Here is a 26,995-nt window from a genome sequence, read left to right as displayed (position 1 = left end):
GCGCGCATAGTTAGGCGACTGTTGTATGCTTGTTAGATGAGCAGGAACTGAGGTCAACGAGCGTATACCGTGATCTCGCTATCACGTCATGTGCTAACCAGGGAAAGGACGATGGAAGATCTCTTTCATTGTCTTAGCCGGGTTAGCAATCATTTTAAACCGGTGATTAGGCGAAAGAAGTATCTCTGCTAGTTGCCAACGTGAGATGCCGCGATCTTTTCTTGTGAAAAATCAACAAAGGTCAAAAAGACGGACAGATGACAGTAGCCCAGATGATGAAGGTCAGTTCTATATCAATAAGCGGAAGTTATAACATCAGTTCATTTCGCACTTGTGATCAATTAGCTATTTATCTCTTTGAAGAAGATGATGGTCGGTAAAATATAGTAATTTGCACTGAGCTAGCGACAATTTCCATTGTTTATGTTGTATTCTAAGGCATCTTTTAAAACTGTCAAGGAGGCAATATACATATCAAAGCTTCTAAACATGTTATGACAGTTCCAAAAGGTGCGTACGTTGATTACAGAGTAACCAATCCTCCCATTGATGGAAATGGGACATTTCCATTCTTTGTTGATTCAAATTTCCTACTTTGATAGGAAAGAAAGTAAAAGAACTTTGTTTTCATTTTTACGTGATTTGTTTACAAAACATATTTTGCGATAGCATGTTAATATGTTGAAGTCATGAATTTCAAATATCAGATTTATGGTACAGTTTGTGTTTCAATGCTTGATTAATAAGGAATAATAAGCCTTGCTTACGGCTAATTTCGGCTATCGTCCTTTTTACAGATGTGCGGGGTTTAGACGGCGGCTCAAGCGCAACATTTTACCGATATCCAGCCGAATCTGCAGGTAAATTAAAAACCATCAACTCGGTACCTGTTAAGGTTAAACGACTCAGAACAATTCGTCATAAATAGAAATTTCCTCAACATACTTTTCCTATGGCCTAAACTGCCATTTCTGTTTCATCAGTCTGACAGTTTCAGATTCTTTTTTCTTGTTCTCATCACAAAATTCAAAAGAATTTGGAATCTCATTAGGGTTATGGCGTTAATTAACATGCCAATAAGCAGGAGATAATTATTTCGTACGCGTTGCCATGCTTGAGCCATGAAGCGTGAATGTTTTCGTGTAACAAATAATTAGAGCGATTGGGTATTGATTCAGTATACCGTGAAACGAGATCAGCAAGAGAAAGCACGAATAGTAATACAATTTCAGGTTGAAAAGCTGTTAAATATAGATTATAGAAAGCAGAGAAACAAAAGTCTTTAGCTATATAAGTTATGGTAGTAAATTAATTCATATATAGTACAACAGCTTTTATCTTTTATCAGCATATATCGCATTTTAATTAACCATGATATGGTTTTTATATAACCTACTGAATATTCTCCTGTTAATTCTCTATTGAGAACATCTATTGCTGGAAACGGATGTAGTGAAAGCAGCGATCATTTCTTGCGCCATAAGTGGATAAAACTACAGAACTGAATTTGAACGAAAATACGGGGCAAATCTTGCCCTGATCTTGAAATTTGATTCACTCTAAACGTGCAATTGTAGAAAATGATGTCGTTGTTTCAATAATGAGGACTGAAAGTTACAATTGTACTTCCCATCCATAAATTGCTATAGCAAATGATCTCACGCAAAAAAATTTATCATTTCCTAATAATCTTCAGTCCGCGTAACACTTTCATACAGTTAGTCAAGAGTGCAAAGACAGGGAGCGATATTTCTCTCTTTTTTCACGTGCGTCGTAATCTTAATGATCGCAATGTTCAAATTGTTATAGTTAGTTCGAGGTTACGAGGACACCTTAATAAGCACTGAGAAATTCAAAATGTCTCTTACAATGTTTCTAAACAATATCTTACGATCTAATAAATTTCCATATCTAATTTGGACATCGACAAATTTGATTTAACTATCTAGATCACATCGACGTAAGTAATTCCTTTGCCCAGAATGACAATCATAGTTCCGCACGCACTGGGGTCAGCGGGAACGCGCATGGTCTTCATGCTCTGGCTGATATATGTCTTATGAAACAACGAGAAGAGCTAGCACAAGAACCACACTTTTCTATTCATGGACAACCAACGCAGGAATCTACCTTCGCGCATGCTCGTGAGGACACGGAACCGTTTCCAGAGGAGGTTTTAAGGACTCTCTGCCTCATGCGCAACACGAGTGCAGATCTAAAAAGACTCCTATCGATTCCTGCGGATGATACATGTGCAAAAAATGGACAGTTTGCGAACGATGTCGAAACACGACGGAGTGGGGATGTTAAGTCGCAAAAACAGAATAACAAAGCTTCACCAGGGCAAAGGTTGGATAGGGAACTTGAAAAGATGCTGAAGTAAGTGCTCTAAAATGCTTTTGCAACGAGACATTAAAGCGAAGATAAGATTTAGTCATTCATTCATTTGCATGACATGCACCAAATGATCGTGGTGTTAAAGGGTACTGAGTTCCCCACCATGGCGGAACTAACAAGCACTGTCGGGTTTATATGAGTGAGACCTAGTAGATCTGCTGTTCAAATTTATTGTTATATACTGCATGAATTACGCAAGTTATACGCATTCGTTGTTGGACCAACCAGACAAGAGTATTCTACCCGATTATATATATAGCCGGACTACATTCATTGAATCTAAAGGGTAAATAAAAAATAAGTTCTTTATTAATGAACTCCTCAAAATTAACAGGGGGAACCAAGAGGTCATTCAAAGAGAGCTAAAAGATTTTCTTGACAATAATCGCTTCAGCGAAAAAGAAATTGTCAAAGAGACAGGTTTGACAATAGTCGATGCATCGCGATTTTTACTTGATGCCTGGCATACCAAGGAAGAAAAGCGAGAGATATTTTTCAAGTGGTATCTGCAAAAGAAATTATGTAGCAAAGGTTTGCTTGCTTGTTTTGAAATAAAATATCGCTGCTTCAGAGAAATATGGCGAAGACTACTTTCGCTGTAGATAAGTACTCTGGGAATGTGAAAACTGACTGGCCTTTCTACAAGTCCAGAGTAGCTCAGCCGAAAAAGTCATTGTCGCTCTCTTCAATATTACATATTATAAGCTATTTCCCTACTTTTACATATTATGAGCTATTTCCCTACTATTACATATTATGAGCTATTTTCTTATAAGCTATTATTCATCATAGCTGGTAGGGAAATGGTCATGCAAATTAAAAAACTTCAGTGCTCATAGACTGCGAGAACAATAAATTTCTAAAGAAATGAATAATGGCAATGATTCAAATTTACATTTTCCACATGACTAGTGTAGCCAACATTACGTTTTATATTTTACATCTGGTTTTGTAGACAGTGAAAGCTTCACGTGTTACAAGTGCGGTAAGATCTTTGCCTATGAAAGTTATTTGGAGCGCCATGTAAAGTATGTTTGTCCAGACAAGACCGGGCGTACTTGGAAATGCACGTACTGCGTGAAGGCATTTCAATATCCTTGCTATTTGAGGAGACACATGCGTTCACACACAGGTAACGAATCCCTATCATGTCCTATATACAACTTAGCATGAGTAGGTCAAGTTTACTGCTTTATATTAAAGGTAAATAATGTCACCACTTTACTTTGCAGGTGAGAGTCCATATAAATGCACACAGTGTTCTCGTGCATTTGTTCGTTCTACGGATCTTCAACGTCATCTTCGCAATCATACTGGGGAGAAACCTTACAAATGTGGGGAGTGCCTCAGGGCTTTCGCTCGGTCCACTGACCTCAAGCGACATTTCAGAACACATACTGGAGAGAAGCCTTATAAATGCTGGCATTGCTCTAAGGCATTCTCTCAATCTGGTTCGCTACAGACACATTTACACACTCATTATAAGGAGGCGTTACAGAAGAAGGACATGGTCGCAGCAGAAAGGCTCAAAAACAGCATCAGAAAGAAGCTGGTGAATAAAGTGGTAACTAGTAGTGCAACTTAGAACCAAATGGTAAGGCAACTACGGTCCACTATTTCGTGCATCATTTTTATGATGATTATCTAAGATATTTTGTATTCTTTTTATGGTACTAACGTTCCGGGAGCAATCTGTATTATTATAGCAAACTCCTGGTGCGATATATGTAAATTGCCCTAAAAGTAGTAGTATACGTAGAATACGTCACCAGCCACTTTCCATACGCTTGGTGACAGGACTTCGCTACTGTGGAAATCTATCCCATTTGTACATAAAGATGAATAGATCATCGGTAACAGTAGATAAGTTTGTAAATATAAATTTGAAGATAAACTTAAATAAAAAAATTATTAAATGTGTAAATATGTAATAAACAATAACAAGTTATGTGGGATTATTTAAGTAGCAGCGGGCAATTACAATCATGCTTAACTCCAATTCATTAACAATTCATTAATTAATTTAAATTTCATAATGAAATCATTGGTATACTTATTGAAGTATGGAAGACGTTTAATCAATATGTGCATCAAAAGTAATTCTTAAGAAAAAAACGCAATCGATACAGTTTAAGATGGCGGTATTTTGGATCACCAAAATGAAGTTCTTATCCATTTGTCTGTACTAAGGATTTCACTGACATTCATCCAGCCTTATTATATCTTTATTAGTTCAAATTCTAGTGTTCACTTTTGAATGCACAGATTCTTTCCCAGTGTGGAAACGAAAATGTTTGGAAATAAAGTTCAGTCATGTGTGACAGTCATGATAAGTCAGCCTGCAAGTTGTAAATATTATTTCGTTATATCCAATAGATAATTTAAGATTTATTAACTTTATTATAACTAATTGATATTGTTATTGTTATTAAATTAAAATCCATTCCTAATTTATCCACCGTTGTTCGATTGTTGATGTAGCTATATTAATTTCGATTGATATCGACCTGAACAATGGAGCCTGAGAAAGCAGGCTGCATGTTGCATGCCGTCCACCTCCAACAAGAGACAACACAGCATAATCATGTTGTATGCCCTAAGATACAATGTACCGGCCAAGCAGTGACATGTGGGAGCGTGTATGAATTACGTAAAGGAAGCTAGTTTCGTTTCCTCTAGGAGGTGATGGAGGTACCCGCTTTATGGAAAACATTCTATTCAGCGAGATAATGACGAAGACTGATACCCAATGTGTTCGAACAAATGTCTAAGATACGTTGTCTTGGCAGCCTCATTTCCCAATATATTCCTGTATAAAGACATAAGAAGATCGACGGGCATTTCAGAATATAAAACCCTAAAGAAACGCGCTTGGTTTTCCAAAGTCTCTGATCGATACAACTTCCCAATAAAACCCAAAGAGCTGAAACTTAAGCTTAACCAAAACGTGCCCTCCTTTTCTTTCATGTACCGTGTCATATACACATCATAGTCTCTTGTGGCAATGACGTCATCTTCTAACTGAAGATAATACGGAGAGAACGGTTGGCAGTATTGCATGAGAAAGGCAAAGTCTATTGCTTGTTTTGAACGCCAGAACATTCGCAGCTCACTATCCCCGAGGGTTTTTGTTAGGCCATGCAACGGTGGATATACCTTCGGTGGCACGCTAATCACATGTATGTCACCGTTAGCGAAATATTTAGAATATCTTGTCGATAGTTCATTTAATCGCTTCTGCCTGACACTTTTCTTCAAATCTGCCAGAAGAATGACAATTTTCATGCTAAAGTCTTTTGCGTTGCTGACGTTATGAAGCAAAGAGTCTAACGTGGTGATCAAATAATTGCGTCCCTCACGTTCTATGCTTGGTATTCCGATTGTCACGAAAGCTGAAAATTAAAATCGAAAGAACGAATATTATACCTGACTAGATTTACAAGCATGCAATCGTTTATTAGAAATGCATAAGCGAAAAGCCTAACTACGTATTCAAATTTCGAACCGAGCAACTTTATGTACGTCTCAAATTATAAGTATTTTATAACATGATGTAATCAGTCAACCACCACACTGGGTAAAAACGCACAGTGGTGGATCAAGGGTAAAGCAGAATAATTTGTAGACACCTATCCAGAACCAATAAAATCCAGAACTAATAGCATTGTAAATAAGGTATAATCGGATATAAAGAAATTAGAAAATTGATATTGAAGTGAGTTTGAAGCAACATGTTGCCACAATTCCTCTTCCCCTGAATCTCTATATGATTCCATTCAATGTATACTCTACCTTTCTTGTCAAAGTTTTCTCCTGCCAAGACGGCATCATCACTAGTAACAGTGACGGTATCCTCACTAGTAACAGTTTTAATACGGACAACAATTCTTTCTTTCGTTTTTCCGGCAATTGTATTCTTGTGCATGATATTTCCTTTCGCTGCATTCCATTCGCATATCGTAGTACCTTCATCCGCGCAAGCAAGTTCAAGATGATTAACGAAATTTGTTCCTTTAAATTGTTGCAAAATATATATAGTCAAAACATTTTAACAGACAATATTGTTCAGTACAAACAAAACCCAGTTTTTTAAAACAAACACCCTTGTTTAAATTGGAATATGTTAGACATAATGTTTGATGTCGCTCGATACGAAAATCGAGGCACACCACCCGGCCACGTTATCAAAATTCATATTATGGAAAAATCATGCTATACCCATATTGCTTCCATACATTTCCATTGTATGGAAATGCTTTTAGCATGGATTAGTATTATCACAGATATTATAAACTTTCATACTATTTCCAACTAGCATTCATACTATATTTCCATGATATGAATTTTTAAAAAATATTATATTATAGTCCGTGATTTTATTTAATTAACTATATCTTTACGACGCAGACTTTGGTCAGTGTAGTCGAAAACTTGACGGCACTTTACCTTCGAGGCAATTCGGCATTTTGTATCATAAAAGTACTAAATATATTGTAGAGATGATCTATTTCGTGTTTTGTTTATAATTAATTTTCCTGGAAAAATTATACAAAGTATAAGTACAGGGGCGCCGGAACCACGGAGGCAGGGGGGCAGCTGCCCCCCCTGCCCTATGCTTACGGGGGCGAGCGGGGGCAACCCTGTGTTCTCTTCGTGTGGTTGCTAAGGTAAAATGAATGTGCCCTTTTCTGAAACTCTGCCCCCGCCGCTCTAAACTGCTCCGGCGCCCCTGTTATAAGTATCAGTCATATTTTAATATAGGGTTGCGTTATTGAAGTGGAATCTTGTATCGCTAAGAAGTTCAAACTTAATATAAACACAGAAACTGACGGTTAGAATAAACACTTACTTACTTCGTAAGACGAATAACAGGACGTTTACACCAAAAGACAGGAGAAATGACTTCAATAAAACCCGATGAAATGAAGTTCCCATTCTCGCTCGATTTAAATAAAGACATAATCGCGTTAGCTTCATGGCAATACGTATACTGGATCTTAGATGTCCGCTTTGGATATAACGAGCAAAATAATGCCGGTGAAAGGACTCAAACGATCTTGAGTTGGCTCGACAATAAAACAGCATTGATTCAAGAAACCGGCGTTTAATTGCAATCTTTCAATAATAAAGCATTGTCTGGACCGAATTTTGATTGCAAAATGAGTTAACACGTGTTTGAAATGATGCCAATGGTCGCATAGCAGCGAAACAAAGGGCAGAAAAATTCATATCGTAATTGAATGTCGAACAATGCGAGATAGCAAACAATCAAATATAGTTGTGGTTTTATCATACTTTCCTAAATTCCGTTCTAATTTCTTAGGAGTATAAAAGGAAATTTACTCGAAGATGTGTTTGACTTTCGTGACTTTCGGCACGATACTTTCATGCATAGTATCAGCTGCACCAATATTTACTTTAATACTTTTAATTACTCCAGATGAGCAAGAAGAGTGAAGCATTATGTAAAAGAGGTCCATGCATGCTTTTTATGCATGTACCAAGAATACCGTTATTTACAATTATTATATTATGTTACACTAACAATGTATGTTAAAAATTGTCTTTTTTTGATCAATTAACCTTTCTCACGATGACGTTTTTGGAGTTTAGAATCAACAGACTATTTGAAGAATAAATTCAGCTAAAAGGGTCATCGTGAGAAAGGCATATTACATATTAATTACATATGATATCTATATCAAATCTGACTTCTAGGATTATCGTAGGTACATGGTCACTATCTTTATAGGCGGTTCTGAGTCCTCTTCGAGTCGTCGTTCCTCTGCTGTTGGTACAGATGACCAATCAATAGACGTATATTGCATAAGGGATCGACGACTGTTGTCTTGTCTCACCGAATCAGTTTTTCCCTTATCTTTGGGAAGCAATGTTGATCTTAGTATGGAGCTGAAATAAAATAGGTATTATAGCATGATAGTAGACTTTATTTGTTTTTCATTTCACCACTGGTCTTGGGCGAACAAACTGGACGAATCTCGGAAGTGAAAATTATGCTGTGCATAGAAAATATTAAATATTCTGGTATTTTAGCATCATCGCACATCTATAACATACTTGTCAACTTCAGAGACTCCACCAAGACGTGGATCTGAAAGAAAAAATATTACTACATAAAGTTTATGCCCGCATCTAGCTACCAGATACTGCTAGTGATTTTTCAAACCTTTTAAAAAAAGCAAGAAAAACATAATAATTCAGCGTCGTTGGAGCTAACAATTAATAAGGAGAACCGACAATTTAAGAATACTTTCGTAAGGTCCCAAAGATCTCTGGTATGGTTTATACCTTGTCGAACACATTGTGGATCTGCTGGTTTCTCGGCAGTATGATCTCTATGAAATACAACTTCGGAGCCGCTGATTTTACTTTCCGCTGTTGGAACCCGACTTCCAAATGCTAAAGTCTCCTTAAGCTTTTCATAGTTTTCATTTCCGTATCTTTTTTGAGCCATAACTCTCTCTTTCTTCAATATTTCTGCAAATACGCAATGAGGTTTCTTTATTGAAAACAATTTTCAAAGTAATATATAAAAAACCGATAAAAAATACCTCGACGATCAAGGCGTTGCAGTGATTTAATGTTGAAAATAACGTAATTCCGATAATCATAATCCTGTGCTAAAGGATTGCCAAAGAGATCTACAAAGTGCAATAAAGATTTTATACATATGCATTTTTCACATAAGAGACCGGTTTCGGTTCCAGCTTACTCGGGTATTGCTAATATAAAAGTACACTGACTGATCTGAAGGACAATGCATGCAGGCCTTACAACGGAAAAATGGAGACAAATGACGGGAAAATGGAGACAAATGACGGGGAAATGTTCGCGGGTAAGGCTAAGGCCTGAGTGCCAAGGTTTTCAACGCTTGAATTACTTTGTTTTAAAGCACTATCTTTATTTGACCATATTTTCCTTACTTAAAACGTGTAGCCTTTGCATTCTTCCCAACTCGTGGATAACATCGGTTAAATGCTTTAACTGGTTTCCCTGCAGCATCAAAACTTGCAATTCGGTGAGATGGTGAAGAGATCCTGTGATGCTCACAAGTAAGTTATCTTGGAGGTACAACTCTGTCAAGCGAAAATTTTCTTGCAGACATTTAATCTTTCTTAACTATCAATATAAATAGCATATACATTATTAAAATGCAATTTAACCTTACTGCTTAGATGACATTTAAAACAATATTTCATATGTGTATAACTATATTAACCTTATTTCCATTCAACCACAGCCTTTGCAAATTCTTAAACTTGCCAAAATTCCCAATATCCTCCAATTTCCTAAACAGTTTATACAGCTGTTAAACTGTGACTGATATCAGTCTGGGTGCATGTTAACAGTGAATTTGTCCCATGTTATTTGGGGTGTTTTGTACTGCATAAATCTGCTCACTATTTCTATGCACCTAGTTTTCTCCTATGACAACTGTCAATCGTGTGTTGCTGTTGTAATGTCCTAGGTTACCAAACTCAGTATTTTCAAAAAGTAAGGACTAAGACAAGTTACAATTTTATATCGTTGAAACGAGAAAAATTATATACCAATGTATTTAACCAGAGTTTTTTAGAGAACTACTTTATCTAATTCTAATGACTTGTGAGTAGATTTTGGCTCATGCAATCTGGAAGACTGAAATAGTGATATATACAGTACCTTAGCTTAGCTATCAGAGGTGGAGGCCCTAGGGGAGGGGGGGGGGGAATGCATTCCAAATATTTTTAAGACATAAACTGAACTGTTTATCAAAGTAGTGTATTTTGTGACTTTAAATGGGCATAATATTGCTATGACCCCTGTTTCTGATTATTAGGTAAATGGTAGTCTAAAATTTTTATTTTACCCCCTGAATCCACCCTGGGCAACCTCGTACCCAGGGTCTTTATTACTCTACTCGTGGGGCTATGGGTCCATTTATCATCCACACAATATTGATGGGAATTTCTGAGGAGTGTAAAAATTTTGAATTTTCGAAAGAGTATACAGTTGTAACTTTTAAGAAATGGTAAAGAAATTCCAGTTTCTATTATTAAAAAGAAATTTTCAAGTCCAACAGGCGATAATATATTCATTGACAAGGATTTTGGATCAGTTAAATGAATAAGTGATGTTTAGAGGCGGCCTTTACTTGAAATGTCGAGCCTCTTGACATATTTTTCAGGTATTCTAGCAATTCAGACAACGAAGCTTCTCTCTTTTAATAGTAGCTCTCTCCTAAATAAAGTCTTACCGTTCACCGAAATGTAATTCTGTGATATCATTATAGCGGGTAGCTGTATTAGTTATTGGCTCATCCGAAACATCCTGTATAATAAAACAAGTAGCTCAATATACTTTGATCTTTCAAAATGCAGTCAAAGAGAGACTGAAAGTCTGAAAGTATACAACGATCAGTAATAAAACATTGAAAACAAACCTTTTCGTCCGCCATATTTATTAGTTGATTTCGTTACTATGGTTACTGTTACCATGGTTGCATGACGCGTCAACCTTTTTCCAGTAGGAAAAAACCTCGCATATTAAAAATCACTCTATTTCTATGGTTTGCTTCAGGGTGCTTATAAAGTATAAGCGCCCTTATATAAGCGCCCTGCTTTGACCATTATATGTATAAGCGCCCTGGCTTTGACACGCATCACACGACAAAAAGCTTAAAAACAGTCAATGAGCCTGAAGTTTAATACAAATGTTCAGTTTCCGTAATTGACGTTATTGATACACCTAAGTTTATTCTATCGATTTGTTCCTGGATTTGTTCGACTATCCTGCGCATTTTTCGCCATTCTTTGTAATTGAAGAGAACTGTCTTTTCCAGTTTGTGTTACCATTAGAGAGAAGGCGGAGTCTGGCCGCTTTAGAAGTTCATAAGGCTCATCAAATTCGACAATTCTACCAGCGTCCAGAACCTGAAGAAGAGATTCATAAACGTAATTAGGTTTCATGTATGAATCAGGCATAGGTTGCACGGTCGCTTGTCTCCACAAAGAACGGCTGCGAGGGAGACTACACGGTCGCACGCTTCCTCAAATAATTCACGCACCATACAATGATAAAATCAACAAAGAAAGAACGATACCATTATCCTATCAGCATCCATTATGGTATTCAGTCGATGTGCAATAGTAAGAACAGTACAATCCTTGAATTTATCCCGAATTGTTTCCTGAATTAATTTATCCGTTCTGTGAATAAAAAATGGCACATCATCACAGGTACTGGCTACTTCCATCCCGCAAATCTTCCAATAAAGAGGCGCGATTCGCCAATAATTATGAAAAACCCAACCAAACACTGGGTAACAACACTATAGCCATATATCAATGAACTCAGACCTGGGTGGCTTTATTAATTGTTTCGTCAACGATCATTTTCGCAATCGGCAATCTTTTTCGTTATGGAGACTAGGCTTCAGCAGAAAATGTCAGCGCTAAATCAGTTTTAATATGTGCAAAACAACTGAAGGAAATCCAAAGTTGCGTATTTTTTTCAATTTTCTTAATGAAAACTCTTCGATTCCGGCTAAATTCCTGCGATACATGAATATATATAACTTACTTGTCATCAACATTGGCCGTTGCTTCGTCAATAATTAATATTCTATTGTGTTTCAATATCGCTCTTGCCAAACAAACAAGTTGACGTTGTCCAACACTTAAATTATTGCCAGCTTCAGTTATCTGGAATTCCAATTTCTCGGGGTACTTATCAACAAATTCTTTAAGTTGTACCTATATGAAGGAAGTTTAGAGCATGAGACTTTAATAAAAAGGTGGCGTTATGACGTGTGAATGCATGTTTCTGATTGGCCAGTTGTCCGCAAATTACTTCACAGCAAAGATTTTATGAAGGTCTATACATCAGGCATTATCAACGAGGAAGACATTTACATTCTTTAAATGGAAACTAGGATCGTGTTGCGGAAAATTATCAGCGACACCGCAATAAAAGTTATATACCTGTTCCAACGCATTCCAGAGTTCAATATCTTTATGTTTAGAAAATGGATCTAGATTATCACGAACGGAACCAGCGAATATAACAGGATCCTAAGCGCAATAATAAACTTAGTTAAGCCGGTTATTTTGTCAAAATTGTCGTGAACATGTAAAATATTGCTATATGTATCACGTATGCAGTCAATGACATAAAAACCTTACCACAACATGACACAATATAGCACAAAGCATACTTACCTGTGGTATAATTGATAGTTTTTCTCTTAAACAATGCAATCCTATCTCATTAATGGACACACCATCGATGCTTAATATACCATTCGGTTCAGCAAGCCGGAACAAGGCTGATATTAACGATGATTTACCAGCACCTGTACGGCCGACTATCCCAACCTATTTAGAACGAAAAATACTTTTATTAAGTGGTGGAATTTTCTGTGCATGAGGACAATGGTCTCCTGCTCAATTATTTCAATTTTCGGTGAATTGCGATCTTTGGAACTGGTAGAGGCAGCTGTAACCCATGGTAAATTGAGCCTTTATCATATTTTTTAATAATTTGATCGATCTTTTAAAGCTCCATGTGACCAGGTCAGGAAAATTTCCTCAACGACCAATTGAACGAAACACGTCACTTTAATACCTTTTCTTTTGGTTTAATATTAAAGCTGATGCCTTTTAGAACAGGAGGAAGGGAGGGATGATAACGAAAAGAAACATTTTCACCAGTTATTTGACCACGCTCTGGCCAGGTCTCTTGTGGTTTGGAATCTAATATTTCAAGATCTGCTTCATGGTCAAGTTTGGTATATTGTTGTACTCGTTCCACTGACACCATCTAGAATTTCATACACAAGAGTCGTCAATTTGGTTGTACCAGTTGTCCCTGTACAAGCGATGTTCCGGCCGGATATATGATGGCTGAAATTCTATGGAACAGCAATACAATATATATTGCATGTGTATATATAAGGCTCTTGTAGTTTTGCATGTTTTAAATTAACATTGATATAAATAGTATAACTTCAGAAAACTCATCGTTACTAACCCAGGCCTTCATCTGCGACGAGTAGGATTTTTTAGATTAGCTGGCTATGAAAGGGCGGATTTGAGGGACATATATAAAGCTTTATATACTATATAGGTCATTTCAGTATTAAGCAATCACCATACCTGATTTTCAACTTCGGCAGTTTGTCTCACACAAAACTGGAACATACCGGTCAATCGTTTCACGTAAAGTAAAGATAAACCAACAAGAACAGGATTCACTCCTAAAAAAATTATTTCAAGTAATATATTTCCTATGTTGTCTAATGGGATTCTAAAATTATATCTTTTTTGCTTATTTTCCTATTAAAGGCTGAGTGGTTTCCAATCAGAAACTGATTGTCTGATTCCTCCCTAGCTATATAAGATCGAACAAGTATGTTTCTTTTGTTTGTGTGTTTAAACTTATGGGTTTAACACAAAAGAAGCTACTCTGTCCAATCTAATTAGTAAGGATAATTTTCCTGAATTAAATAAACTAACTTTATAAGAATGATCCAAATCACTTAGGGTGGTGGACGGGGGGTGGGTGAGGATTGGTCGCTCTCTGGAAAAGGTGACCACCTTTTTTAACAAAATCTTCACCAGATGCGCTCATATTGTTTAAATATATACAAAAATAGCGAACATACCTAAGCCGGCCTCGTTTGCAATAAATGGGGCAAAAGCAACGATAGTAATTAACGATGCACAAATTAAATCAAGTCTATAACCCAACCAACGATTGGCAGCTAAATAATAATAACTTCCAGAGGTGTTACGATCTTGATACTTGTTATACATTTCAGCGAATTGTTGTTGCTCTTCTGAAGCACGAATAGTTGCTAAGCCTTGAAGGGTAGCGGAGATATGAGAATACAGAGGACTACGACCTGAAATGAAAAAAACACGCTCTTGTTATTATAGCGGAATACACTGCAAGTCTAATTATACCTCCTGTTTCACTAATGTTCGCAATGAGTTAATCACTAAGTTTAAAAGACACCCCCTAGCAAACTAGTGACTTACTTGAGGCTTCTAATCTTTTGATTTCCCTGGACGACTTAACATAAAATTGTCTCAGCCAAATAAAGATGCCAATCGTAGGCAAAACGGCAACAACAATATAAGGTTGAGAGACCACACTTAAAAGAAGGATTGTGATAGCATAGACAGTAAACTGAAAGGAAAAAAAGAGAAGTAATAAGAGAAGAATCAAGAATGAACAAGAAGGAACTCTCTCGAGGCGAATTCCTCACGAAAAATATCCGGAAAAGAGAGAAACTTGCTGAGCTAACAGCCTCGTGAGGTCTTTAGCTCAGCTAATAACTCTTGTGTACGGCGAGCTTACGTATACGCCAAACATTTCGGTCTTAATTCCGTCTGGTATGCATGCTAGTGAACTAATTAGCCTACATAACAGAGCGAAGAGTAAAAAAAACACCTGAGAAGCATCGAAGAATACTAATGGCAGCAAGTCATCCATTAAGCCTATGTCCTTGGAAAATCGGTTTAAAACCACACCTATGAGGTTAAAAAATAAGAACTAGAATCCCAGTTACTTCCTTAATACTATAGTCATTCCGGATCATGCCATAAAATATATAAACATATACCACCAGTGAGACATACTAATCAAAAACATATCGATATCACTGACACTAAACAGAAATTTCGTCGTCAATAGCATAACCACAGTACTTACCAACCGGGTTTGTGTCAAAAAAATATATCGGAGCTCTGAGGATGCCTTCAAACATCTTATCATGCAAGTGTCGTGATGCGCTGGACAATATTTGAAACCAGAAAGCAGCTCTTAGAAATGAAAGAAGGAACACCAATGCGACTGTAGCAACATAGACTGTTATATGTTTAGTGCGTTCTTCTTTAATGATACTATAGGAATTGTTTTTATTCACTGTGGTTTCTTCCCAGTCTGACCTGAAAATTCATAAAAGATCATATATTTACCAGCACAGTTCATTTGCTCATCCCCTTCCCGAGATATTTGGGCCCCTCATGGAGTGATGGAGTGATGGAGACGACGAATTTTGTCCGTTAGCTCCGAATAGCTATTAATTAATACACTTACCACTGCGCTAGCCACCATTCAGATATCACGAGAGACATCTATAAGGTGGAGATTAAAAGTTGTAGTCCGGCCGGCAAACGTTTTTGAAACAACGTAGAATGTAAGCGTTGTCGCATGACATTGATTATAGAGCCATTTTGCCAGAGGGAAATAAATGTGATGCATGCATGTGAGCTTCTGATTAAAAAGTTGAAATGACTTGAAAAGACTGTATGAACAACGTCTTTCACAATATTATGTAGTAATAAGTACTATATAAAGCTAATGCTTCTTTTATCAAATTCAACTAAAAGCTATGAAACAAACTATAGCTGGGAGATAATCCTTTTTGTAAATTTCGTACATTAAAGGTTTACATACCTGGCAAGATAAGAATAAAATGAAGCACAGAAATATTGCGAAGGGTTTAGCTCCAGCAAGAAAATAATCTTTATACACATTGAATTTTATACCACCAGTTATACGACCTTTTTCGTCTTTCTAAAACATGCAACGAAATATATAATACAAGTCACTTTGCAAAATTTGCATTTGTAAGTGAGAGCCATGCAATTATCATCAGGAGAAACATCATTTGGGAGCATATAAGCGTATGTACGAGGCGGGGAGAGGGGGGGGGTTGGTCTGGAAGAGCTGGAAGAGCTGCAGTCCACTTGGCTATACCAGACGAATACAGTCTTCCAGTAATAACGTCAGAACTTTAACGTTTGCATGCGATTTAGAACAACATTATGTGAAATGGATTTCAAGTTTTACTCTCACGCGAGCTAAGTGTGAAGATGCGAAACATCTTTGACGTGTGTATAAAAGTTATTAATTTTCCCTGAATGTAGAAATAATGATGCTATAGCACCTTTATATTTACTGCATTATTTTTCGCACACACCTTACTCGAAGCGTTTTTTAGTTTGGCGTTGTTATCGATCTCATCAGCCTGTTTAAATTCAATCCCTATTCTCTCGTCGTGCACTAAATCTTGAGTAACGTTTCGTGAAACATTGGCAGACTGTGTTTTACGTAATGGAACAAAACCATTGTGTTTACTCTTTCTACTCTTTTCAGGTGAGTACGAAGCATGACGTGCAAGTTTTGGCCTGAAGGTGACTTCGTTGTCTTGTTTTTTTATGGCTTCAGAGTCAAACGACTGACCATCGTCTTTGTCAGAATGAATCATAGATAAAATATCAATGCCTTCTTTCTTTAAATGTTCAAAGTTATCGTAACCGATGACTGCTCCCTGTGGACAAACAAGTATAATAATTAGCAAAGTATATTAGTGAGGATTGAGGAAAGACAAATAAAACATAACCTACTTCAAATTTTTAACAATTAATGATAAAGCAAAGATTGCATACAGAGGCACAGTTTCTGTACTGAATAATGTTAATTGGGGCTAACTTTGGATTTCATGCATGAATACAGTAACATTTCCTTGAATTACCTGTTGCAAACATAATATTCTATCTGCTTCAGGCAAGAATTGTAACTGATGTGTGACAAGAATACAAACTTTGGATCTCAAAATACCACGAATACATCTTCAAAAGAAAGACAAATAAGAATACAAAAAGGAGTGAGCGAGTCTCTGGTTATTAAAAAGCACAAGGAATGAGGCTTTGGCAAAGCGGCTTTGCTTTGTTTTATTGTACATTAACGTAGAATCAGGGTCGAAACTAGAACGAAAATTTGGGGGGGGGGTTATTCATACATTCCGTTCTGCCTGACGGATTTCCTTTGTAAGTGCAATAGCTCAATATTGAATAAACGCCCCCCAATCATCGTCCTAGTTTCGGCCCGGCGTAAAATATACATTAACACAAGCTTGGAGATCTCTTGAAGATCTGGAGCGCCCTTAAAACTCTTAATCTGTAATTCAGTATTGGATACACTCTTATTTGCAAAGATTCGTCGGCAGGTGTTCATGCCTTATTCCAGATTGATTTACAAATTGTACATACCACAACTCGATAATCGCAACTGAATTACTCACGTGCTAAAAATATGCCTGGACACATGCGCATCAACAGCACTAAGTGGGTCATCCATTAAATATATGTCTGCATCCATGTAGATTGCTCTAAAAATAACAACAATGTTGAGAGATTAATTCTTCATTTTGCTTGCTTACGCAAATTGCGCAAGTTATAATTTTTGCCAAAGTTGAAGACAGACATCAGAGGCCTCGCCGCAACTCAAATCCCCGCTGGTTCTCTTTTCTCTGAATACTACATAGCAAACATGACATGTCTTTTCTTTCGTTCATTGCTATACCTTGCTAAGTTTACTCTTGCTCTCTGACCACCACTTAGTGATACACCACGTTCACCAACCAATGTCTTGTCCCCATCCGGAAGAGCCTTTATATCCTGTTAAAACAAAAAGAAAACAAACGCGCTCACAACTCGTTTCCAAGGTCTTACCTCCGCTCCCAAACGCAAGAGGAGTGTAGATTAAACTTTGGAGATGCGATTGATAAGACGAAATGGTAGTTAACGTTAGAGATGGGTTAATGGGAAGGGTGTAAATTGGAACATTGTAATGCTAGTAACCTTGTGCAATAGTACATATATTTTAGCTACTTTCCTAGCTAAAATGTACAAACACAAAACACGTATGCCCTGAGACTATAAACAACAGGCATAATAAACTGTAAATTGAGATCTTTATCAAGTTCAAATTCGTTCAGTAATTGCCTGAGACATATAAACAAACTTGTACTTAATCTTGTACAGTTTTGCGGTTACTGAGCTGATTTGAGAAGACGATATCTTTATGTGGATCGGGTTGTAGCTATAGAGAGAGAGCCGTGCGAGCTTTTAGGGCCCCGGATTTACATCCAATTCTCTTTGGGAAGGCTTTTCATCCCTGTAGTTCTATTGTGTAACTCTGCAATTGTATACAGAACAAACCGTTTCAAGAGCACAAACATGTATAACTTCGTCATATTTCGTTTTGTCAAATTTCCTTCCAAACAAGATATTTTCTTTGAGAGTTCCAGAGAAAACCCAAGGTTGTTGAGAAACATAAGCAACACGACCACTGATACGGACAGAACCACTTGTGATCGGAAGTTCGCGGAGTAACGCCATCAATAACGAAGACTAAAAACAAAAAATTCTACATGAAATGACTTATTTTAGCGTGATGCCTTTCAATTGCATATTTACAACATTTACGACAAGATGCTTACACAAATAGTAAAATAAATCTACGATAAAAAAATCTTCAATTAATGGCGACTTGTGAGGATGGTTTATTCATGCAATGGTATGATTCGATAAACCACCTGCGGTATAAAAGGTTTGGTATACATGCTACATTTTTTTTATTAATAGAGCAAGTGAAAATAAAAAAAATCATTAAGTAAAGGAATATGATGATAGTCCTTTAGAATAACCCTTAAACGGTTAAACCAATTTGTATTAGGGACCGTGTACCTTTCCGCATCCAACCCGTCCAATTATCATCAACAGTTTTCCCTGAAAAGCACAATAGTCATTTCAGAAATCAAGCATATGAATACACCCTTCCGGAAAGCAGATGGCTTTAATTATCGAGCCTCGTTTTCATGTTACCCTGTTCTATATTGTTGTTTGTTGCCAAGTGAGAAGCGTCTATGTCTATGTAGCGTCTAACGTATATATAACAGTGAACATAATTATTGCTATAATAGCATGCGCAAACATAATCAGTTTGAATTTTTTTGAATTGGTCTGTTAAAATTGCCCTTACCGCTGACACGTTGAAACTGACGTCGGACAAGATCTCTTCTTCATCGCTACCCTATAATTAAATTACATACTGTTGAACATCGATAAATCAGAGAGAATACACATGATCTATTTTGCTGTAATTTCACGGTAATAATATATACCTTAATCCAGGAGGAATGCAGTTTTTCAACAGAAATACTAGATCCATCATCTTTAATTTTATTTGCTGATAACGTTGATCCTTCGTCAAGAAGCAAAAATTTCTACAAGGTATAATGTGGGTAGTGACAATAAAATCATTGTGCATGCATGTGGAAGAGGCAAAATATTACAGAAAAAATAAATGTTAGGAAACGATCCCATAGAGGAAGTAAAAATAGTACAAGCATACCCTTATTCTATACAACGAAACGCTACTCTCTTTGAGGCCTGTTATGCTCTTTGGTACGAACTTCGAGGTGATATGATTGATGGAAGAAACAATAGCGATAACAGTAAACACTTTTTCGCTGGTAAGTGTGTGTCCAGTAACAACATATGGTATAAACATAGCTGCCGACATTAGGGGAATAGTGGCCATGTAAAACATCGCATTCACAGCATTCAGTCTCAGTGTATTCCGAACTTTTTGGACCTCTTTCCTAAAAGCAACAAAATATTTTGAATTTAACCCCTTGTTTTCTGCCGAAATTCAGGTTTTCCGCACACTGAACATAAATACACATTGTACCTAACTATTACCTTCTGATATTACTAACGAGCGTGGAAAAAGGATGTTCCCAGGAATACATCTTGATAACCCTCATACCGCATATTACTTCATTCATCAGGTTTATTCTATTGTCACGAAAAGTCGCTGTCTTCGCCCTACAGAAATATCGCATAGACGACACTTTTTAATTATTTTATAAATAGAACGATGTAAGACTGTGTTGCATGTCCTATAGTGTTCTGACTCAGCCTTCTGATGCGCTTATATCAGTGCAAGGGAACAGGATCAGTGATGATTTAAGGTGTCTTGGTCTTTACATTGAAATTCAAGAATAAGATGAAAAACACGGAACAACTTAGCCCTCAGACAGGAGCGGGACTATATATAGCGCAGTAATTGGGGAGTGGGGAGTCTGTGAATACTGATATATTCTATTTTCTGCCAGACGGACTTCTTAATTATAAAAGCGCAATCATCGACAAAAGTAATCCATCAGCCCTACATTGACTTAAACTAAAATATTTGGCCAAACGGTATACGAATCGAAAACATTAATCAAAACTGAAAATATCCATTCCCTATATACACCGTATATACCTTAGCTAAAGACTGACCTGAGAGAAGCAAAAAATTTCCCTAGCCAAGACTGGAAAGCAGGTAAAAGAAATAGTAGAGCAATACCAGGGAGAAAAGAAAACCCAATCTCTCTCCAGCAAAGGTAAGAAGTGACGACAAGAAGAACTGGTGTAGGAATCAGAAACAAACAAAATTTGGCAGCCTAAATAATCAAAAAAAAAAACCCTGTTAAATTCTCTCCTGGAAAAGGACTTTTATTTCATTATCTATAAAGTAGACTCATTATAAAAAATATTATACTTATTACTTAGAATTTTAACAGGGGCTTAGATATGCTTTAGGGCAGGGTGGGTTCAAGGACAACATTTTCCAAACACGTATTTTAGTACAAAAGTCTTACTTCTTCAGTCTTCTGAACATCGTTCGTGACAAGGTTTACAATATGTCCTGTGTGAGTGTAGCCCAAAGATGCTTGGCTCATTCGCAATGCCTATAAATCATATTAGATAACGCTAGGCAAAGAGCTAGCTATGTATGTGTAAGGAATGATATCCAGTCAGGAAAATTCGGACAGTATGGTTTCCCAGTTTGTGCTTAAGACCATTAGTTTTGATTGAGAACACATGCAAGGATATAAAAGAAACTTTTCAGTCCGATACGGTCCGAAGGATAATTTCCCTGACTGGTAACATGCAGCCTTAAAGTTTGAGTTTAGCTGGGACATTATATTAGTATAGAGACAAAATGGAATTACAAAACGTACTACATGCAAGTACTGCAAGTATATATAAGATCTACATATGGTGCTCTTAATTCCTAAACTACGGTAAAATGGGGAATGTAATGTACGAACAACCCCGGCCCAAGTTACCTTGTTGTAAACCACGGCAGACAAAGCGACCCTGATGTCTATTGCTGTTCTCAATAATTCTATGAATAGTGGATGATGAATAATTGCTTCCACGAAGGCACACAATGTAAAAAGCGTGGCTGCTAAATAACCGCTCTTTCTATCAACTCCATCGACATAAAAAGCAGCCACAATCTGTCCAATAAATATTGACTGAGCAACACCGGCGGTCAACTGAAATAAACCGAAATTCAAAGACGAATTCAGTACATGAAATATTATGCTCTTTTTTCAAAAGAGTGTCAGTATATGCGCCCTATTCAAAGCCGGGATGGATCCGGGGCGGTTTCATCTGAGGAGTGCAGACCAGATGCCAGACATGAGTTGCGTTACAACACCAGGTGCCAGCCTAGCAGGGATATTAGAATGTATTTCTGTTCGAAAATTTGTAAGTATCATGAGACGATAAAGTTCTCCTAGATTGTCAGAGCCTCAGAAAAAACTCTATACTGCAGATACAAAAAAATACTTATTTCGTAAGCAATCCTAATCCTATATAATTTTTTTCCATTGATAACTAAATTTGCACCCCTGACCCTCCATCTCTGAAATAATGGTTCCTTTTTTCCATTTTTAATACATTCTAAAATGCAAAAAAAATTAGATGATACCTTGATAAATAAGAAAATCAATCTAAAAAAATACTTCACACCAGCAACTTTGATTAATGGAATTAACAAACGAGGCTCCTCTGATGTTTCCACCTCGTGATCCCAGGCTCTTAAAGAAGTAGATTTAGGCATAAGTTATATTTAGTATAGACATATATAATCGGCGATTATAATTTCCTGAAAACAGTGGCAATTTTTTCACTGAATAGTCAGTCAACACCTCACTTTTAACTTAATTCACAAAGGCAAGTGGTCGCGAATATTATCAAATATATGCAGCATTAAATATTTTTGCGATAACTTGGTTCCAAATTTCAACCTCAAAAGCGAATTATCCTCAGTGATATTAAAAAAGTAGCTTAATGGGTCGCGAGTCATGGCTAAAGTCCAAAGATATAAGATATCTTCTTATATAAGTCAGTAAAGTCACGAGCCTCAGATAATATTAGAGACGTTTTAACGCAAATCTTCAAGAAGATTGTTTTCTTGCCCCGTTTAGGGCGGTTTCGAGGGGCGCGATTATACCTCTAAAAAAACGATCAATATTAAATATTGCAATATGCAGTGACGAGATTATATCCCAACGTGATCAAACACCTTTGTAATTTTGTCGCGAGGTAATATGTCGAGTCCCTTTCAAGTACATCGTGTAAATCTGACTCCTCCAGTGGTTGTTTACTGCCCTTTTTCAAGGTTCCATTCAACCAGCTAAAAGTAAGAAATACTATTTGAGCTATTTAACCGCATACCGTAGAGGTTTTTGTATATACACAGCAAAATTTGACTACTTTTTAGGTGAGCTAAAGTATGTTAATCTTTCTGGATCATTTTGCATGCTATTGCAACTGTACCATGATATAACGTTTCTTGTCATGTAAAATTATATACATTGATATAAAACCAGAACGGCTCCGTTGCTTCGTGCCTAAGCATGGATCGATTTTATGCGCAATTTGATTTTTATCGACTAAATCGAGATACTCGTGGATAGATTTCTAGCTGCATCACCTGAGTGTATACCGTCATTTTGAGACAGTCGACCCAGTTACCCTGATCTCAAGTTTGAAAGGTCAGCGTTTACAATAATAGTAACAATTAACAAACCACATGTTACATTAATGACTATGAAAGCTAAATTTCAGCTGTTCCTCGATGTAAAATTTCATCAGCAACCGATATAGCCATTCGGTAGGTTATCAAAAGCGGCTAGATAGGGCTAAAATATTAGTTAATCTGCAAATACATTGCGTGAAAGCTCCTAAATTTCACCGTATCTCAAGGTCTTACCTCTGTGATACATTTGCCGAGTAAATGTTTGCCCTTGCAGCAGGATTTTCTAAAGTTTGTCCTTGCTTTTTTCCCATTAGCGGCATATAGTGTTGAACTGTGTATCAATTCTAATGTAATTTGAATTATTAGTTTACGTTTTGGTCGTCGTCGATCAGTATCCTCATCCTTCATAATTATATTGTGCAATGATAGTCCACGGAACACTTGATACTTCCGCCAAGATGCCGGAGATGGGCAAAACGCCATATTTAAATATATATGGGGAGGCGTGGGGAGTGTTGGTGTGTTATCGGTAACCAGTACCAACGGTGGATGAAGCATTAGAAACACTGTTCTATTGTATCTTTAACGAGATGTTCCGACCTTGATTCGTTCCGACCGTGAAATCTCGATATTTACTTATACACTATCATGGCAATAGCATGAATCTTCACTACTGCTCCTATAACAGTTTATCAACACCTTGAGAAAGCAACACTGCAGAGAACATACAGAGACATTTTTAATGTTGTTCAAGTTTCAGTGCCACTCTTATATCTCGATTACTTCCAGCCTACGCCACTGGTATTGACAGCGAGCAACATCCAATTTATGTGGAATATTGTGCAGCACCCACTTCAGACTGCATAGTAACTCAAAAATAACTAACATGGGTTTAAAATTTGTCTTGCTGCTATAAACAGGGGTGGGGAGTGGGGACGCTGCATGGTCGCACCATGGATATAAAGACATGTGTTTTTATTATCCATGGTCGCACGTGCACTTTCATCTTCAACACACGAAAAACCCTTGCGAGGTTGCAACACGCGTGGAAACTTGCGGACAATTGAGAGACCGAGTGAATGTAAATTAATAAACAGCATAGCTCAAAGTGGAAACACGTCTATGTGGGTTCTGAACAGTTGGTCGAAGAGCCTAAAAATTTGGCTTTACTTTTATTTGAGAAGAACCTTGACAATTTAGAAAGAAGCGTCCCCTTTCAGTTGTATTGGAGTTTACAGTTTTGGTCTCTACAGGTCGGCGCACCACACTGGTTGCACGCAAGAGGTGCTGAACAGTTCACTGGCTGCAACACGCGGAAACCCGAAACTTCATGCAGTGCTTCCACATCTATGGAAATTTCCATATCTTATGGAAATTTTAACATGAAATGGAATTTTTTATGGAAATGAAGTAAATGTAGAAATTCTGTGGAAATTAGAGTTTTTTGAGAAAATCGTCATAAATCTGCTTTAAATTTCAAGTTTTTGATTCAACGTAAAATGTAATAAATTCCATCACAAAAAGAAGTAACTGTAGAACACTTATGAATATTAAGTTAATTTTATGGATAACTCCGGGAACATGGGGAACATTGACAATTTGGCGCGAAACATAATAGTGCGGCAATTTGGCACCAAAAGCGAAAATAAAAATGATAAAATTACAAATATAATGCAATGGAGCGTGAAAGTGACACAAGCGATGAAAGCATTTATAACACCGATAATGAGCAAACAGATGCCCGGAATAAACCAAAGGAAAAGAAAAAGCCTACATACAAACAGAAATTTTGTAATGCTTGGCTTTCCGATGCAAATTTCAAGGAATGGATACAAGAGAAACTGGAAACTAATGAGCATAGCGTACCTTACTGCAAGGTTTGTAAAGTGCAGTTGTCTTGTTCGAAAACTGCCCTTAGTAGACACATGCAGGCGAAAGGACATAAGGAGGCCGTTAAAATGATTGCAGAACTGAGTAAATCTAATTCAAATATAAGAACAATGTTTGGTGCCTCGGCAGCCTCGCAGAGTTCTGTTGCTAAAATGGAAATAAAACTCTGTAGTTTTATCGTTGAGCACAACCTACCCATCCATATAAGCGATGATTTGCTGGCTCTGCTATCCAGCTTATTTCCTACGAATAAAACAGTCCAGAAAGCAACATTAGGAAAGCAGAAAGCAACCAATGTTATTCGTCAGGTTCTGGGATTTCATACTCTTAAAGAATCCATTGCTGATTTGAAGTCTAGAAAGTTTTCATTGATCATTGATGAAACGACCGATTGCTCTCGCAAGAATCAACTGGCTATATTGGTGATCTTTTTCAATCCATGCACATTTAAGATGGATTGTAACCTGATTGACATCATTCAATTGGATGATGGAAAAGCTGAGACAATTTATAGTGCTATAGTGGAATGCTTTGAACAGAAAGACATTCCAATGGAAAACATTGTCGGATTTTGCGCAGATACCTGCAATGTAATGTTTGGATCACGTCATTCTGTTGCTCAAATGCTGGTTGCCAATTATCCATGGATAATACCTGTCAAATGTGCTTGCCATATGATCCACCTTTGTGCATCTCATGCGTCAGTGCAGCTGCCTAAGTCTATAGAAGATTTATGTCGAAACATATCTTCATATTTCCACTTATCCCCTCTACGAACCAAGAACTTTCAAGAATTCCAAGAGTTTTTTGACCTTGAGAAACATCAGCTGCTAAAACCTGGACAAACCAGATGGTTATCAATGAAGATGTGTGTAGATAGAATCATTGAACAATATGATGCTTTGAAGCTCTATTTCACAGGTGCAGCAGTTGAGGATCCAACACATACCAATGACAGCATTCTGAAAAGTCTAAACAACAAGTTCACTCTAGCATACCTTGAGTTCATGGCTTTCAACCTTGGTAGATTTACTTCTTTCAACACTTTATTCCAAAGTGGAATCCCTGTGCTGTATCTGCTGAAAAGTGAACTCAAAACCCTGCTAACATCAATACTCTCAGATTTCATGGAGGTAAGTAAAGTAGAAAATAACTTAGATCTAAGTGGCCCTGTTACCGAATGAAGATATGGTAGACATACAAAACAAGTGAATAATTACTTTTATTCTCATACTTCTAAATTCTGATTACAGGTATCATATGTGCGAAAAAATGATCCATGGCATATTGATGTTAATGACCAGAAGCATTACGTCTCACTCAACAAAGTCTATGTTGGACCTTGTGCAATTGATACTATCCGAACCATAGAGGATGGTATTGGCAAGGACCATCCTGATGTGCAGCTATTTTTCACTCATTGTAGAAATTTTCAAATAGAATCTGTAAAGCAAATTTTGCTACGATTTGATGATTGTAGCAAGTTTGATTTCTTATCATTTCTCACACCTGTTTCTGCTTACTCCCTGTCTCCACCATCTTTATCGCAAGTCTACAGTCAATTTCCAAATCTAAAGGATGTTGCAGACTTGAGGGAAACTGATCGAGAATGGCGGCAACATGCACTTAGCCCCAATTTGAATGGTGAGAAGAGTTTTGAGGAATATTGGAAAGTGGTGTTCAGTGAGAAAAACCAAGGTGGAGAGAAAGTTTATCCCAATTTAACCAACGTGGTAGCTACAGCCTTATCTTTGCCATTTTCCAATGCTGCTGTTGAGCGTGTTTTTAGCCAACTAAGGCTTATCAAGAATGATCATCGGGCAACACTCAAGCAAGAAAGTTTGTTGGCTTTGCTTTCAACGAAGTATTCCTTCCTAAAGAAAGGAAAACGTCAGGCTGTTTTGATGGATCCTTCAAATGAAATGCTTAACCTGCACAAACGAATGAAATCCAATGCTGATGACGAAGATGCGGGAAAACTAAGAGCTGAATTTTTGAAAGAACTTAAAAACGCTTGAAACTTACAAAA

At 37.1% G+C, this 26,995-nt stretch overlaps 5 protein-coding genes across 7 annotated transcripts; 2 read left to right on the top strand and 3 right to left on the bottom strand.

Annotated features, from left to right (window-relative positions):
- Positions 1–78: 78 nt before the first annotated feature.
- Positions 79–4,795, top strand: LOC114524836 (zinc finger protein 420-like). 2 transcript variants are annotated; one of them, XM_028546032.1, is made up of 6 exons: positions 80–281; positions 798–860; positions 1,950–2,379; positions 2,732–2,928; positions 3,353–3,529; positions 3,630–4,794. In XM_028546032.1, the coding sequence occupies exons 1-6, from the start codon at positions 206–208 to the stop codon at positions 3,980–3,982; spliced, it is 1,296 nt and encodes a 431-aa protein (XP_028401833.1). In that variant the 5' UTR covers positions 80–205; the 3' UTR covers positions 3,983–4,794. The 2 variants fall into 2 exon arrangements, with proteins under 2 accessions (XP_028401834.1, XP_028401833.1); XM_028546033.1 differs by lacking the exon at positions 798–860 and having other exon boundaries at positions 79–281; positions 3,630–4,795.
- Positions 4,796–4,953: 158 nt separating this feature from the next.
- On the bottom strand, positions 4,954–7,475 carry LOC114524837 (alpha-1,3-mannosyl-glycoprotein 4-beta-N-acetylglucosaminyltransferase C-like). The gene is made up of 3 exons (XM_028546034.1): positions 7,251–7,475; positions 6,190–6,408; positions 4,954–5,789 (listed from the first exon to the last, which is right to left on the bottom strand). Exons 1-3 carry the CDS (start codon positions 7,372–7,374, stop codon positions 5,116–5,118), a joined length of 1,017 nt encoding a protein of 338 aa, XP_028401835.1. The 5' UTR covers positions 7,375–7,475; the 3' UTR covers positions 4,954–5,115.
- A 233-nt stretch (positions 7,476–7,708) lies between these two features.
- Positions 7,709–9,627, bottom strand: LOC114524715 (leucine-rich repeat-containing protein 72-like). The gene is made up of 5 exons (XM_028545877.1): positions 9,342–9,627; positions 8,970–9,059; positions 8,707–8,895; positions 8,476–8,509; positions 7,709–8,307 (listed from the first exon to the last, which is right to left on the bottom strand). Exons 1-5 carry the CDS (start codon positions 9,418–9,420, stop codon positions 8,118–8,120), a joined length of 582 nt encoding a protein of 193 aa, XP_028401678.1. The 5' UTR covers positions 9,421–9,627; the 3' UTR covers positions 7,709–8,117.
- Positions 9,406–23,481, bottom strand: LOC114524714 (multidrug resistance-associated protein 4-like). Of its 2 annotated transcripts, XM_028545875.1 has the most exons (30): positions 23,311–23,481; positions 22,621–22,731; positions 22,024–22,132; positions 21,374–21,586; positions 20,903–20,992; positions 20,541–20,704; positions 19,956–20,081; positions 19,606–19,855; positions 19,376–19,477; positions 19,234–19,284; positions 18,939–18,980; positions 18,411–18,602; positions 17,773–17,867; positions 17,492–17,578; positions 16,943–17,039; positions 16,388–16,738; positions 15,862–15,981; positions 15,502–15,539; positions 15,115–15,350; positions 14,854–14,933; positions 14,439–14,589; positions 14,063–14,302; positions 13,554–13,654; positions 13,024–13,218; positions 12,618–12,773; positions 12,381–12,470; positions 11,980–12,152; positions 11,501–11,606; positions 9,638–11,330; positions 9,406–9,494 (listed from the first exon to the last, which is right to left on the bottom strand). In XM_028545875.1, the coding sequence occupies exons 1-29, from the start codon at positions 23,394–23,396 to the stop codon at positions 11,157–11,159; spliced, it is 4,026 nt and encodes a 1,341-aa protein (XP_028401676.1). In that variant the 5' UTR covers positions 23,397–23,481; the 3' UTR covers positions 9,406–9,494; positions 9,638–11,156. The 2 variants fall into 2 exon arrangements, with proteins under 2 accessions (XP_028401676.1, XP_028401677.1); XM_028545876.1 differs by lacking the exon at positions 12,381–12,470.
- A 986-nt stretch (positions 23,482–24,467) lies between these two features.
- On the top strand, positions 24,468–26,984 carry LOC114524976. Its single transcript, XM_028546233.1, has 2 exons — positions 24,468–26,099; positions 26,220–26,984. Exons 1-2 carry the CDS (start codon positions 24,753–24,755, stop codon positions 26,982–26,984), a joined length of 2,112 nt encoding a protein of 703 aa, XP_028402034.1. The 5' UTR covers positions 24,468–24,752.
- Positions 26,985–26,995: the final 11 nt, after the last annotated feature.

The sequence above is a fragment of the Dendronephthya gigantea genome, unplaced genomic scaffold, assembly GCF_004324835.1.
Source record: "Dendronephthya gigantea isolate DGI-Jeju-01 unplaced genomic scaffold, DenGig_1.0 000032F, whole genome shotgun sequence".
Lineage (NCBI taxonomy): Eukaryota > Metazoa > Cnidaria > Anthozoa > Malacalcyonacea > Nephtheidae > Dendronephthya > Dendronephthya gigantea.
Note: the sequence above shows the minus strand (reverse complement) of the source record. Positions and strands in the feature narration are given on the sequence as shown.